General features: G+C 38.8%; 1 protein-coding gene across 16 annotated transcripts in view; it reads right to left on the minus strand.

Moving 5' to 3' along the window:
* Positions 1-15,293, minus strand: part of PTPRD (protein tyrosine phosphatase receptor type D) — a 517,292-nt gene that overhangs the window by 111,816 nt on the left and 390,183 nt on the right. For 8 of the 16 annotated variants that reach the window (XM_053924461.2, XM_053924452.2, XM_053924451.2 and 5 more), the window contains 2 exons: positions 3,305-3,346; positions 2,700-2,797 (listed from right to left, as the gene is read on the minus strand). In XM_053924461.2, coding sequence (XP_053780436.1) covers positions 2,700-2,797; positions 3,305-3,346 — 140 coding nt within the window. The remainder of the gene's footprint in view (positions 1-2,699; positions 2,798-3,304; positions 3,347-15,293) is intronic. The other 8 variants (XM_053924474.2, XM_053924459.2, XM_053924470.2 and 5 more) reach the window with 1 other exon arrangement.

The following is a 15,293-nucleotide window of genomic DNA, read 5'->3' on the forward strand; positions in this document are numbered from 1 at the left end:
CTACACATACTCAGGCTAACAATTCACCACCTAAAGTACTGCTTTTGATAGTGATGTTAACTTTAAAGTGGACTTTACCCCCTGCATCTACACGTCATACTACAATTCTGGTAGGACTCTAGTCTCCTATCACAAAATGAAAACTCAAAGTATTTGTAAAGACCTTCAGAAAGTAGTTTCACTGATTTCTTAGGTTCCTTCTTCCAGCTGTCACTGAATCCAAAGTCTGAGCCCAGTAGTCTTGACAGTAAAGGAAGTCTGTCACATGACCTCATAATGATGCTGCGCTACAGTTTCCACCTACTTCCTCCTATTCTGACCTCAGGATCAGTGCTAACAGCTTTCATGCCTTTAACCTCTGTTTTAGTCTTAGGATAACTAATTCAGCTTCCTGCATTTTGAGAGGTCTGAGTAAACATTAATCCATAGTGATTGTGACAAAATAATGAGATATTCAAAAGTAATGTGACTTGTCTGTCCTTCATTTTCTTCATTGGAAATCAGTAAAGAAATGTATTCATGTTTATTTGAATAATAATATGTAAATTTTTTCAAAGTGTTGCTCTGCGGCCTAAAATGTTATGTAGAGCCCTTCACCCCCTTATCACAGATGAATACACACTTAAGTGTCTCCTTCATTGCTGTTAAGGCAGCGTAGAGTCGATTCCTGCCCGGGGAGCTTCATTCACAGACGATGGTCAAGACCAACAGTGAAGAGTCAGTGCGGGCTCTCACAGCAACGCCTGCTGGGGGACTTTTTAGTGGGAGCATCGCCAGCATGCCGTTCTCAGAACTACTTTCGAGGAGGAGCACTTCTGACATAATGGCTAAAGTGGCTACTAAGTAAGTGTCATTATAATATCTTTACATGTAGCATTTCTGGATAATTTCCATATTTAAAGGAGGCCACTTATTGTAGTCAGTGCATACAACTGAGATTGCGTGAGTGAAGCAAGTGTTGCCCATAGTTTAAAGTTATAAGGCAGAGAATGAATTAATGGCTTATTAACAGGTTAAGCTATTAAACTTCAATTTTTTGTGACCCATTATGTCATTCATAATCACAAATAAAGTAGCAGAGTAGGACCATGAAGAAAATATCACAGAGCAAAACAGCAAGAAGAATCCTGATAATGATAAGGAGCCAGGTAGAGAGCTGAAAGATTTCTGGTTGGTGAACACCGACCCTCAACGACCAGGTTTTTAAGTCGCATTCCTCACGTCTTTTTTTTCCCCCCTTCAAACTCAATTTGCAGCCTTAATCCCCAAATCAGAAACTACAGAAACTATTTTAAAGAACATTGCATTAAGTAAAAAAGAGCCATTATGGCCAAGAGGAAGAACAGGGAAAATATAAGAAGCAGACCATTTGATAAAATAGGGCATTTCACCATCCAAGGTGAGTTTCATAAAATTGAACATGTTCTCCTGAAGGTTTCGAACAGAATAAAAAAATATATAACTTAACCAATGAGCAAAAACAAACAAGCAAAATCCCCCAAAACAAAACAAAAATATCCAAACCAAAAACAAACAAACAGATAAAACGCCCTTTGCATTCTATCAATCTTTGACAGAAATGTTGGAGTACTCTAAGAATAAACAGCTATCCAGCTCTCAAGTGTGGAGTCGCAGGGGGCTACGGACGTGTACCGGTTAGCCAGCACAGTCACTGAAAATGATCGAACCCGGGAGGGTTGAAGACTTCATGTAAAAGTCTTGTAAAAGTCTCATGAAAGTTCACATAAATAACCAGTTCATACACCCAGCTTCTTCGTATAGTTAATGACCCTTTTGCCACATGAGGTTGGGGCTCCTCTTCGGGCTCTTGCCAAATTTGATGGGGCAGGTTGTCAGAGCTGGCAGAGACTGACAGATCATCCAGTCCAACAGCCTCATTTAAGGTTGACGTAACAGAAACCAAAAGAAGTATAACATGTGTTTTAAGATTCTCACTAAGTAAGCAGTAGAAACTCTAAGGTGGAGTTTGGGCTGCTCAGGCACTCAACAGCTTCTGTTGTTTGGCACAACCGCAAGATTTTAGTTGCACATTTTAAATCTTATGCTAAGTTAAACATGGCCTAAAAGAATAATAATGGTTCAGTTATCAACAACTCATGAATCGGTTTCAATACGGGTCCCTGTTCCAGGGGGAATACCAGGAACACCCGGTTTTACAACTTTCTTCTCGACAGACGCCATGATATCCAAAAACACATGAGTACAAAGACTTTTCATTCCCTTTCATCAGGAATTCACAAAGCACCTTTAGAGACTCTAAAATCTTAAGATGCCCTTCAGTTCACCATTGCTTCGAAGCAGGTAACTCTGTGGGAACATATGACTATCTTAATATTAGCCCTAGTATTATTTTAGACGGAAGGACACAATCATGTGTAGGCACTCACACTCCCCACACACTCTCGCAGTGAGGATTCTCACCACAGACCAGCGTATCTGGCACCCACTTGGAACACTGGGAGCTTGTTAATTCAATATATCCTATGAACGTAAAACTGGAAAAGATAAATCACCCTCACTAAGTAACACATCCTTTAAAAGTACAGCTACTTCTATGTCAGATTCGGAGTCACATTTAAAAGAAAAGTCACGGCTAAAGTTAATTTTCAACAATATGGTTAAAAAGAAGAGCGGCACAACTCTTGAAAGTACTGTCAGGTATCGACACACTGACTCACCTCATATTCCTGGGAGAACTTCAAGTTGTCGTTTGCTTTCAATCTTTCAATATGATCTGCAAGTTCCAAGATAGGTATCGGAGGATGACTAGCCATACCTATTAAGAGGAAAGAAGAAACACATTTGAAAACAAATAAAAATGATGGTAACTCTTCCAAAATATAGAAAATACGATAGTTAGAAATGGCCTGAAAGTATGTGAGTAGTAAAGATGTTTTATGTGTGAGGAAGCAGGCAGATAGTTTGGTTACTCAAAGCAGGACATGCTCTGGAAGAGTGAATTTTGTAGCCAAATGAAAAGTCACCAAGCATAGTCCCCAAACTAGCACTGCTGGCGTAAAAGAAAGCGTGATTGTGCTATGAATCAATGCGGTTAGCTAGTGGAGAAAACTGGGAGTCAGGTTTGATGTCAACCTCTGCTTTGAGTAATGACTATTATGTCATTTCAAACTCCTTCTCCTGCACTGTGTGAAATGGAAATTGTGTGGAATTAAATGGTGTAAAGTGAACTAAGAAAACAGACATTGAGAAAGGCCTAAAAGGGAAAGAGCAGTAGCTTGACAGGAAACGTAAAGTGACTTATGCATAATCAAGGAAAACTAACTTGAAGAATGAAGGTTACCAGGGTAACCGGAATCATCTGAACCTGCAAAGGAAATGATGGTGTAAATAAAATAAAATAGAACGAATTTGTTAAAAAAATGAAATGTATAGTCTCATATACTTTTATAAAGGATTGATAAAAATGCAGCAAAGTTTTACAGGATTCACTATACTTTGTGACTCAATTAAGATCGCTTTAATACTTCACAAATCTGTAGGGGACTGACATTCACGTGCAAACATGGACGCAAAGAATGGCATGCACCACAGCTCACAGACAGTCACTGATGACAAAATCAGACACCAAACTGAGTTTCAAAAATGTTTCCACTAGTAGCAGATTGTAGAGGTTGGGTGTGCAGCCTTCTCCTGGACATTCGTAAATGGCCGCACTAATGCCTTTGTGGTATTTTACCCAGGTCCGATTATTCAATGCCCAGTAAACCTACAATCTACTTCAGGTGTAAACATCTTTGTCCACTAATGGAAAATGAATCCAGGAAATGGTGACAGGACTGGAGGGGGAAAGGGTGGAAAAAGAAAGCAAGCAGGGGCAGTGGCAGGCACATCTGAGTTCAGTCTGCCAGCTGAAGATGTATCGGTTTCACGGATTCTGTTCCAAGGAACCCACTGCTAATTAGGATGATCCTCATGTCTTTCCAATGTTTTCTTTTCATATGATTTGCATTTTCTTTCTTTCAGATTAACTTTTATAAGAGTAACATGAGAAAGTATTGCTGACTCATGTCTTATAGATACAAAACCCAACTGGCTAGAAAAACTTGAACTGGCATGCCCCCAGGGAAGCCTCTGAAGCAGACAAGGAATGAGAGAGGGGCTCAAACTGGAAGCCACGTTGACATTCGGCTGCCCCGGGACTCTTTGGAGGGACTTAGCCTGTGGAATGGTGACCGTGAAGTCCACATGACGTGTGATTACGTCATCAGCATTTTAGCAATCATGCCGTTATTAAAAGTCACCCGGTAACTGCCTTTATCTCCAATGCCAAATTATCAATGGTTCTGGTAAGGTAATCAAAACACTACTTTGATTCTTCGGTCTGGACCTTTATTTTAGCATAGTGCTGTGAATGTTGGTGTGTTAGCTTTTATGGATATGAAGGTCTGCTTCCAGGTTTACTAAACTCTTACTAGAAGACCCAATCCAAAGGAATAGGTTTGCAAGTAGAAACTGTTTGTTGCTGATTTAATTATGCATTTGGGCCAAAATGTTGGAGCCCATTTCTGGAACTTTTCCATATAGATGATAGAATTGAACTAATTTAACATTCTGTGCAGGGAGTGGGTGGGGGATAGTGGTCTGATAATTAAAGTGATCTTATCCAGATGAGGCGCCCCCAATGACAAGTATGGAAATGCAAAGGCACAAGAGACTCTAGGCTTATCTGGAAATGGAAATGAAATAATGTGGACATCCATTACAGTGCTTTAACAGAGAAAATAATAGAGACAAAGATGTTTAGACCTTTTCGAGCGAATCGTGGGAGAGAGTTATTATCATATATGGACTGAGTGGTGGTTTGGCTAGAGAGGGAGGACACAGAGCCAATCAGGGAGGCGTAGGGGACTGAAATACTGCTCAAAGCTGCAAAAGTAAAGCCAGTTGGAGATGGGAAAAGTATTAGTATAACAGCAGTAGAAGACCATAACAATCAACCAAAGATGTGATCAACATATTTACTTCTGGCATGCACTGGCACGCGGTCTGGAAGCATTGCTTCGGAAGCTAATTACAGAGAAATCCGAGCAAACCTGCACTGACTTATTCCATTCTAAACTAGGAGAAAATTATATATATAATATATATGTATTTGTATGCATATATGTGTGTGTATGTAAACATATACATATATATCTCATTCAAAGAAACCGTAGCATTCAAGAATTGTTGTTTAATAACTTATCAGTATGTATCATATTATGCAGAAGTTCTAGAAGAAGTAAAAATGGCAGACTGGATGTTTCACAGAAACAGTAGGAGAGTTCTGATGGTACAGGAGAAGGAATCCCAGACTACAGGACTGTACGTGAATCCCACCTCTGGCTCTGCCATCTACTACTAGGGACAAATCAATTGTGATTAAGTGCCTCTTTGTGCTCATCTGTAGAATGGAAGTGCGGCACTAATTCTGGAGTCACCCCCCTTCTTTATAACATCCCTTTCTACCACATGGCGACAGGGCCTGTGAACGCAGGGAGCGGCAGAGAAGGAGCTCTGGGACGTGGGGCACAAATACGGGCTCTAGAAGTCATGGTGCCTTTCCTCTGAGGGGTGGTCAGCATCTGCTTTTGGCAAAATCAAAAACTATCATGTAGTTTAATTTTCTACTTTTTGAATTTTTTAAGTTTAACATCATTTTGTTTAGCTAGCCAAAAAGCATATTACTATGTATATCATGTATCAACACAAAAGTTATGGTAAAGAATAAACCTGGGGTGGAACTCCTCTAACATAAAACTATTTAGCTCACATCAGAAAATAATCTACTTTAAAAAAATATTTTATTTATTTACTCTTAGAGAGAGGGGAAGGGAGGGAGAAAGAGAGGGAGAGAAACATTGATGCATGAGAGAAACATCGGTTGCCTCTTGCACACTCCCAACTGGGGACCTGGACTATAACCTAGGCTTGTGCCCTGACTGGTTCGATTGAACCTGTGACCCTTTGGTTTGCAAGTCAGCACTCAATCCACTGAGCCACCCCAGCCACGGCAGAAAACGATCTACTTTTTACAAAATAGTGTTATATTATTCCCTCCAAACTTCTCCGTTGTCCAATGGTGAAAACAGTTTATATGACATAATTGAGCATGTTAGATACCGACTGTAGAACTAGACATGCTAAGAAAACTATAAAGTTGACTTCACTGTGGTGGCTTTTCAACCTTTTTTCCGGCAACCTCGCCATTGTTCATAGTCTACAAACCAAAGTTTTAAGAAACCAGTGTTTTTTCACATTAGCATTACTTGAGGTGTTTTAAAATTCCTTCTTTCCGACTAATTAAGTCAGAATCTCTAAGTGTGGAAGCCAGACATTGATATTTTTAAAGTTCCCAGTAATGGCTCTTAGTCCTATGGGAATTCTTAATGGGGCCCTATAAGTTCATGTATTTAATTTTCATTCAAAAATCTTATCAGAATTTATGAGAATGAGATCAGCTTTCTTCCGGTGCTACCTTTGAATCTGCTTTAGTACTTCAGCTATTATTAGTAGCAAAAAACTTGAAGAACAGATCACAACTGAGGATTCACCAGGGTCATATCATAACTTTATCAGCTTGAAGCTACAAATGCACAACATAAATGCATTTGAAAGGCACATGTTGAATCCGAGCACAGTTCCCTTTTTGAAGCTCTGATATCCAGTTAACATGAAAAATGACATGCAGTCACTGAAATCTGCCTGAGGATGAAGGAAAACGTGGCAGCTACTTTTAATAGGGTGCATATTCGCGAGGGTAATGTGATGGCGGCTTCCTTAGACGCAGTAAAACTTGAAAATCATAGCATTTTAAGCTGAGGGGTACCTTAGAGCGTACTTAGTCCAGCGTTTCCATTTTGTGAAGTTTGAGGATTCTGAAGTCCAGAGAAGTTAAATGACTTGCGCACGTTAGCCTGGCTAGTAAATAACAAAGTCTTAAGTAGTTTTGGCATCTCTGCACTGTATTCTTTCTAGAATGGCAGTTGTGACCTTCTAAAGCAGACGGTAGAGTTTCCAGGGGCTGAAGGGGCTGGGTTGGGAAGCTACATCATGGAGGCATCTAGGTGTTGCACAGTAAACCTTTCACAACGAAATGCACGTGTGCCCCTTTCCTTCCAATGAGCAGCCTTTGAGGGCTGTCCTTCATTCCCCTAGTTTCAATGGAGGCTAATAAAGAAAAAATATTTCTCTATTATATAAAAGTAATAGGGAAATGGAGAGGAAATGGCAACTAATGTTCAGCCTCAATGTCAGGACCACCTTCAGGGGTTAGGGGTGATGGAGACTGTGGAGGATGTCCAGGAGGGTGAGACCACCCAGCCCAGCAGGGCCAGAGGGAGAGGCTTTTCAGATTTTCAAGAGCAACTGAAAGCCTAGACTGCTATGTGACGTTTCCTATTTTCACTGTTGACTCAGGATTTTGTTGAAGCCCCACGGGGCTCAAAGACAAGACCTTTGCCAGTCACTTTTTGCTAACTAGACTGTGACCTCTGTTTTAAAACAGCAAAATGTTCCTTTTGTGTGTGAATGAAAATCAAAGGAGGCTGAGGGTGACAGAGCACATGCTTGATCCACGAGGCAGTGGGCTGGACAACGGGCACAGGGTGGGGAACAGGACAATGTCACTTCTCACATGGGTCGCCCTCTGACCTGTGGGTTCATCTCTTTTCCCCTTCGCTTCCACAATAATTTTACTAATTAGAAAAATGAAGCTCAAAGGGATGAAAGGACTTGGCCAGGTTATCCTTATCAGTATAACCACGGTTACATGAGGATTTGATACCAGACCTTGTCACTTCTCATTTAGGCCACTTCTCATTATGCCACGCTAAGTGGTAAGTCACTAACACCCTGGAAGAATGACAACACGCACACAAATGTGGGCCTGTGAGACCAGGCTGTCTACACAGTAACACAGAGATCACAAAGCACCCTCAGCTTCAGAAAATGTGTCAGTAACACAATAGCTTAATTGTAGAGGTATGTATGTCTCTTTCTGATGGTAGGGAAAAGGTAAAGGGAGCTGATACACACTCCTGTGTTTTCCAGTTACTTCTCCTCAAATTACTGAGAGATTCCACGACAACTTAAACTGAAGGTATATAGTCAAAATGTTAAAAACTCTAGTGTTATTTGGCAGAATGACTTTAAAAGTACTCACTTCACAATATTTTTGCTTTTAAAATGTTGTTATATTTCACTAAGCCAGTAACTTAATCAACAGTACGCTTCACATGACTTCTTTAATCTACAGAGAAATGTTTATCAAATACTCGCTTTATTTTCACATTAAATGCCAAAGGACACTTTACAGCATCACAACTGTTTTGCTAAAAGGAGTTGTTGAGGTCACTGACAGTGGTGGGACACCTTTTAGGTGTTTTTTTTTTTTTTTTTCCTGTTACTACGTATTTGCAAGGACTCGGGAATACTGAGTCTTTATAGTTTTTATAGTTTCCTACTCAACAAATTGTGATTAAGGCTGAATCGTTTCTAGTCATGGAACAGGGAAAAACTAATTTGTTCATCAAACTTGTAACTGTAGTCCTGTCAAAAATGCACTTAATTGAATTAGCAGTCAAAGGAGAAACTTAGTCTGTAAAATATTTGTCAGACTATTATATAATGTATGCACTGTTTACAATGCCCTGAATGAAATACAGATACTCTTCTGTTTACAATTTGTCTCATGGATGAAGGATGCATGAAATACGAAAGAGAACATGGATTTGTCAGGTATAATTGCTTCTTGGTGAAAACAAAATGACAATTTGACTTCATCTACAACTCGGATCATCACTGAGAAAAGAAACACGAAGAGTGATTTTTCAGGTACGTACTCGATGGCATAATTAAAACTCATTTTTTATGAAAGATTTCTCAAGAGTGCAGAATTTGGATGAACCATGTTTCTTTGTATCAGGTATTTACCGTTTAGATTCTACGAACCAAGATTTTTGAAATGTAAAATACAGAGAGAACATAGGGTGTTCTTAGCCCAGGTCATCTACCTAAGTTTCTTTCAGTACAAAATAAAATATGAAGATAAGAAAGGGCATGTCTATTAACCCTTTACCAGATGTATCAGTGAGTAAGTCACCCCACTGCATGGGGATACTTCATCAGTTATCCCATGGAGTGGGTTGTCGTTTTCTTTTGTTGATGTTTTTCTTTGCTGTGCAAACACTTTTTAGTTTGATGTAGTCCCATTTGTCTATTTTTTCTTTTGTTTCCCTTGTCTGAGGAGTTACATCAGGAAAAAAATATTGCTATGAGCAGTGTCTGAGATTTTACTGCTTATATTTTCTTCTAGGATTTTATTGTTTTGGATCTCATACTTAAGCCTTTAATACATTTTGAATCCATAAAAAGGTGGTCTAGTCTCACTTTTCTTCACATATCTGTCCAATTTCTCCAACACCATTTCTTGAATAAACTATCTTTAACCCATTGTATGGGCTTGCTCCCTCTGTTGAATATTAATTGACTATAAAGGTGTGACCTTATTTCTGGGCTCTCTATTCTGTTCCATTGATTTATGTGTCTGTTTTTATGCCAGTACCATGCTGTTTTGATTACTATGACCTCATAGTATAGTTTAATATTAGTTAGCATGATTCCTCCAACTTTGTTCTTCTTTCTTAGGATTCCTATGTGGGGCCTTTTGTGGTTCCACATAAATTTTTGAAATATCCAAAGTTTATAAAGAAAATAAAACTCAACCCAAAAAACAAACAATGCAATTAAAAAATGGGCAAAGGACCTGAATAGACACTTCTCCAAAGAGGACATACAGATGGCCAACAGACACAGGAAAAGATGCTCAACATCACTAATCATCACAGAAATGCAAATTAAAACAACAGTGAGAATCACTTCACACCTGTCAGAATGGCCATCATCAATAAATCATCAAACAAGTGCTGGCGAGGATGTGGAGAAAGGGGAACCCATCCCACTGTTGGTGGGAATGCAGAGTGGTGTAGCTTCTGTGTAAAGCAGTATGAAGATACATCAAAAATTTAAAAATGGATCTGCCTTTTGACCCAGTGATCTCACTTCTGGGAACATAGACGAAGAAACCCAAAACACTAATTTGAAAGAACATAAGCACCCCTGTGTTCATTTTAGTGTTATTTACAATCACCAAGATATGGAAGCAGCCCAAGTGTCCATCAATAGATGAGTGGATAAAACAACTATGGGACATTTACACAATAAAATACTACTCAGCCATAAAAAAGTAGAAAAATTTACCCTTTGCAACACCATGGATGGACCTAGAAAACATTATGCTAAGTGAAATTAGCCAATCAGAGAAGGACAAATATTCAATACCATACGATTTCACTCATTTGTGGACTCTAACGAACAAACTGAACCAACAAGCAAAACAGACAGACTCATAGATAGAGAGCAGGATGACAGTCATGGGGAGGGTGGTTAGGGGGATAGTTAGGGAGGGTTAGGAGGGATAGAACAAAAAGGGAAAAGGACTCATGGACATGGACAAGTGTGGTGATTGCAGTAGGGAGAGGGGCATAAGGGGAATAAATGGTAATGGAAAAAATACCATAAAAATAAAAATTAAAAAAGAAATACATGGAAAATGAACCTTGTTAGCACTGACACCATTAAGAGTACTAATGCATCAAAAGACACGCACAAGCTTTTGAAGCCCATCCAATTGCTGGGCAGGCATTTCTGCTGCTGATACAACTATTTCTAATATGTTAACTTCTTATGAGTTTGTTTTGTTTTGCACAGCCCATCAATCACCTACCATCCATGCATGCTTCAGGGCAAAACATATTAAGGTCATTGCATGAAACGAAAATGAGGCCTTTATGTTGTAACATCTGATCATCAATTTTTACATCCTTTTCCCCAAAAGATGCAAGTACAAACACTAGAGTTTAGATTTTGTTTGATTTTGGGGGGGAGGGAGGTGTGTGAGTAGGGGGTGCTGATACTAAAATAAAAGAATTTTTCAGGAAAAAGTTTTCTGATGGAAAGTGACAAATCAACCAAAGGTGGCGTGTGTGTGTTTGAGGGGACGGATTTTGCAGGCACAGAGAGAAGCGGTGACTGGAGCATCATATGACGCTATTAGTCACATGCTCCCTTACACCTTTCTTGTACTAGGAAGAAAGCTTATTTCTCTGTGAGCTGAACTTCTAAATCTGCTTTGCTGGAAAAAAGTAAAAACATGAACATGTACTGGCTATTTCTTTGATTTTCTTATACATCATCATCTTTTGACAATATTATATTTATTATAGCCCTTTGGTCCAATTCTAGAGGCCATGGCCCAGAGGAGCTACACTCTAAGTTTTTTACAGTACTAAAAAAAAACAAACCCAACCTGTAATAGGCAGTCTCTATCAAAATGGTAAATGTGCCTATACTACAACCCTACAATCACACTTCCAGGTGTCTAACACTCAGAAATAGCAACAAAGATCTGAAAGGACAGGCTCAGTACAGCTCCTGACAGTATTATTTGTAAAGCAAACCATGGGAAAGAACTTAGCCTCCATTATAAGGAACGAGTCCATACTTTTGTGATATCTGTAAAGTAGAATAACATCAGTTGTTAAAAAAAGAGATAAAACTTAATACAGTATCTTGCAAAAAGTCTATTTTTACATAGTTAAATGGTAAAACAGGAAATTTTATATAAATGTACCTATCTATAGCTCTATACACCTGCTGTATATTTTATAACTTAAATAACTGGATATCCATATAAAGAGCCTGGAAGGATGTGCATGGAGCTATAAATGGTAGATCTTTCTTTAAGGTAAAATTGGAGTAGCTATAGGAAATCTTTTACTTTTTATTTTAAATATGCCAAGAAGTAAAAATAAAAAGTGGTGGAATAAAGAGTAATTTTTTAAAGTGACTTTTTTGACTTTTCTAACTAACAACAATTTTCAAACATATGAAATATTTGACTTAATACAATGAACACCTGTGTGGCCACAGCCCATGGACAATGATTGTTAACAAGCTTATTATTAATTTTACAGCATCATCCAATAAACATGTGCTGCTTTTATAATTAAGAGCAAAAAAATTTCCAGGGTGGGGGTGTAGTCATTGGATGACTTGGAATTTCTTTTTTTTAAAGAGAAAAAGAAAAACTTGCCCCCAACCTAGGCTAATGGACATAGTTAACTTTTGTTTAATGCATAGCTCGTGTGTCGATCATCCTCACACATACCCAGTTACTGCTGCTCACAAAGATGTATGAGGCTTACTAATGGTTTCTTTTAAAAGTATCTTTTATAGTAGATATTTTCTTCCCATCCTCCACAGATCTTAGAGACTTGTACAACTTGATTAGCTGTTAATTCTAGCTCTTCTACCATATTTCCTCTTTCCTTTTCTCATTTTGCCCAATTTATTCCATTAACCATTTGAAGTGGCCAGTGTAACCTTAGCTAAATCATACCTTCTGGTGCATTTAGGTCTTTGTTTTACTTTCGTAGGTCATGGGTGATAAAGCAATGCCCCTTTAATTATATGGTCCACACTAGGTCTGACTGACCCTGAACACCAACAAATGATGATTTATTGATGTAAACCATATTCTTTTAAGAGATTAGGTAGTTCTAAATATAACTTGACTGTATCCTGGCATCTGAACCTGACAGACAAACAAACATATTCATGGGAAATACCTGCAAACAGAGGTACCTGTTCTCAACTGGGAAACTATGAGACTTCCTTACTCTGTTCAGATGCTTAAATGCCGTGCTTCAGTAAGTGACTTGACTGCCACCCCACATTTGGAAAGTATGCTAAAGCAATGTTCTCTCCCCATCCTACAACTTTCCAAAGATGGTTACACTGAAAACAACGGGTTTCTCTATCTTCACTTTGTGCCTTAGCTGAGAGACAGAGATTCTGATCTTTCATTCTTCTAACCCAAAGGCAGGTATGTTTGTGGCACTGCACTTGAGGATAAAGTTCTCTGAAGCACTTAAACTGTTACGGTACTGATTTACATGAAATCTGCAATGTGTATTTCAATGCCTTTTGAATATCTGGCAGGATTGAGGGGAAAAATTCCATCTCCTTGCATTTAGACTTTCCAACAATATTAAATAACTTAAAAAGTAAGTAAGTTTTTTTATTCACAAGATGGTTTTTAAAAAGAAATGTAGAATTCATAGAGTCCATGGACTAAGCAAAATCTTCCTTTATCTTCTGAAAGAACTACTGAATTTCAAATGGTATTGTTTGACATATTATCATCCACAACAGACCCATCAGAACTAGAAATCAATTTGCTTTCATGAACGAGTTCTGTGCTGGGGGCTGGTTATATCAATCATCGGTTTCTGATTTTACTGAAAGTCGTTTGTTTGCAGTGACCACATGAATGATTATTTCCCTACTTATGCATACCTTTAATAAACATTGCCAAACCTTCTAATGTTTGGGGATAGGCAATTACACATTCAGAGGTTTGATGTTTATAAAAGCACCTTTCGTGTAGTGAAAGGTAATGCTTTTGGTCTAAAATCCAAAAATTAAGCAGAGTCATATCATCTGCTATGCAACACCTAATACAGGATCATTTTATATCACCATCTTGGAAAGCTTGACATTATTCATGAATAAGAGGACAGGAAGAAGAACAAAAAGTTCCCTGGGTTAAACAATCCCACTTTCTGCTCTCATCCTATTGGCAAGTAAATCAGGTAATTCATAGCCACTGGCTAGAATCCATACTGGCTGAAGCAAATCGTCACATTAATATGAATTTCATATTATCAGCTGCATCTATTTCCTTTGTAAAACGGCCCAATTTTTAGGACAGCAGGCCACATGATAGATCTTGGAAGGCAAGTAGACTTTTTCAACAAATCAAGCTTAAGTGGATTGCTTACCTGAGCTAAAGGGCACAACATAATGCTTCCTAAGTGAACAACTTCTGTTCTATTCTCTTCCTCTCCTAAATCGCCTCTCTCCTTCTTCGTTCATTTTGCCCACTTCACCCTATTATCCGTGTGAGGTGAGAAGTCTAAGCTTGGTTAAACAATACCTTCTATTATCTTAGGTTCCCATTTTAATTTCGTAAACTCTTTGGTGGTATAAGCAGTGTCACTTCAATTGTAACCTTCATTGTCCCTTTCAGTGACTTATGTGTATTTTAACAGGTTATCTCTGTAGGATCCAATATTTCCACATACATTGGGACTAATTAGATTCTCAATAGAATTCTTAGGTTTGGCGGTGTTTACAAAGTTAGCCGTAAAAGTGAGAAGTACTTAGAGATGGAGGTCTCTTGGTTGAAGGCATTTCTGCTCCCTTTCTTGTAGTCACCGGCACTCTACTAAGAACCCTTTCCCCACAGTGCCCATCCAGGCTTTGCATCGATGCCTGTAAACATTCTGCTGTCGCTGGAGGTGGTGAGGGAAAGCACTCCCATCAGCTTTCTTCTTGGGGGCTACCTTTGTCTTTCCACTCAACCCTATAGTATTCTTTGGTCTCTGCCGGAAGACCAAGGCTGTTTCCCATACAGATAACACTTGACGCAGAAGCCAGAGGAAGTGGGGTGGGGCAGTGCCAAGCAGCAAGATACTGAGAAACATAATTATTTTCTCCATTTCTGCAATGTACTGCTCTTATAAAGGCGATGAGGCAACATATGTAAGAAATCATGTATGAAATTATTGCTATGGCTTTAAGATCCTCTATACAATGGTTTAGGCAAATTGAAAAGTACATGAATTCCTGAGTCCATTATTAAGAAGGTACTGCAGCCTGAAAAAGTCAGTACACTACTATTTCTACTGAAAAGGTTTACTACTCAATGCATAGCAAGTTGCCTTAATGGAGCACCGAGCAGGTGACTCAATAAGGAAGCCGCCAAGAACACAGCGTCCCTGGAGGACTTCGCAGTGTGTTCAGTCACGGTGTACATGCGCACCGTCTACATCCGTCAGTCTTTTCCACAACACGCACGCTGCAGACTTCTGGCTCCAGGAGCACTTCCTCCCAACTTTTATGCTGATGAAGGTATATTTTGCTTTTCACAGAACAATTTTTAAAAAGTCAAACCTCATTTGCAATAGAATTTAAACAAAGCCCATTTATGATAATTTGCATAACCACGTTGCAAATGCCAAATGTTTCTTTGAATTAAATAGCTACCAATTACTATGACATATCTACATGTAAAAGAGAAAATATGCTAAATACAATAAACCATGTATTTTCAATTCAAAGCAACTCATCACAAATGTGTCGTTTAA

The sequence above is a fragment of the Desmodus rotundus genome, chromosome 1, assembly GCF_022682495.2.
Source record: "Desmodus rotundus isolate HL8 chromosome 1, HLdesRot8A.1, whole genome shotgun sequence".
NCBI lineage: Eukaryota > Metazoa > Chordata > Mammalia > Chiroptera > Phyllostomidae > Desmodus > Desmodus rotundus.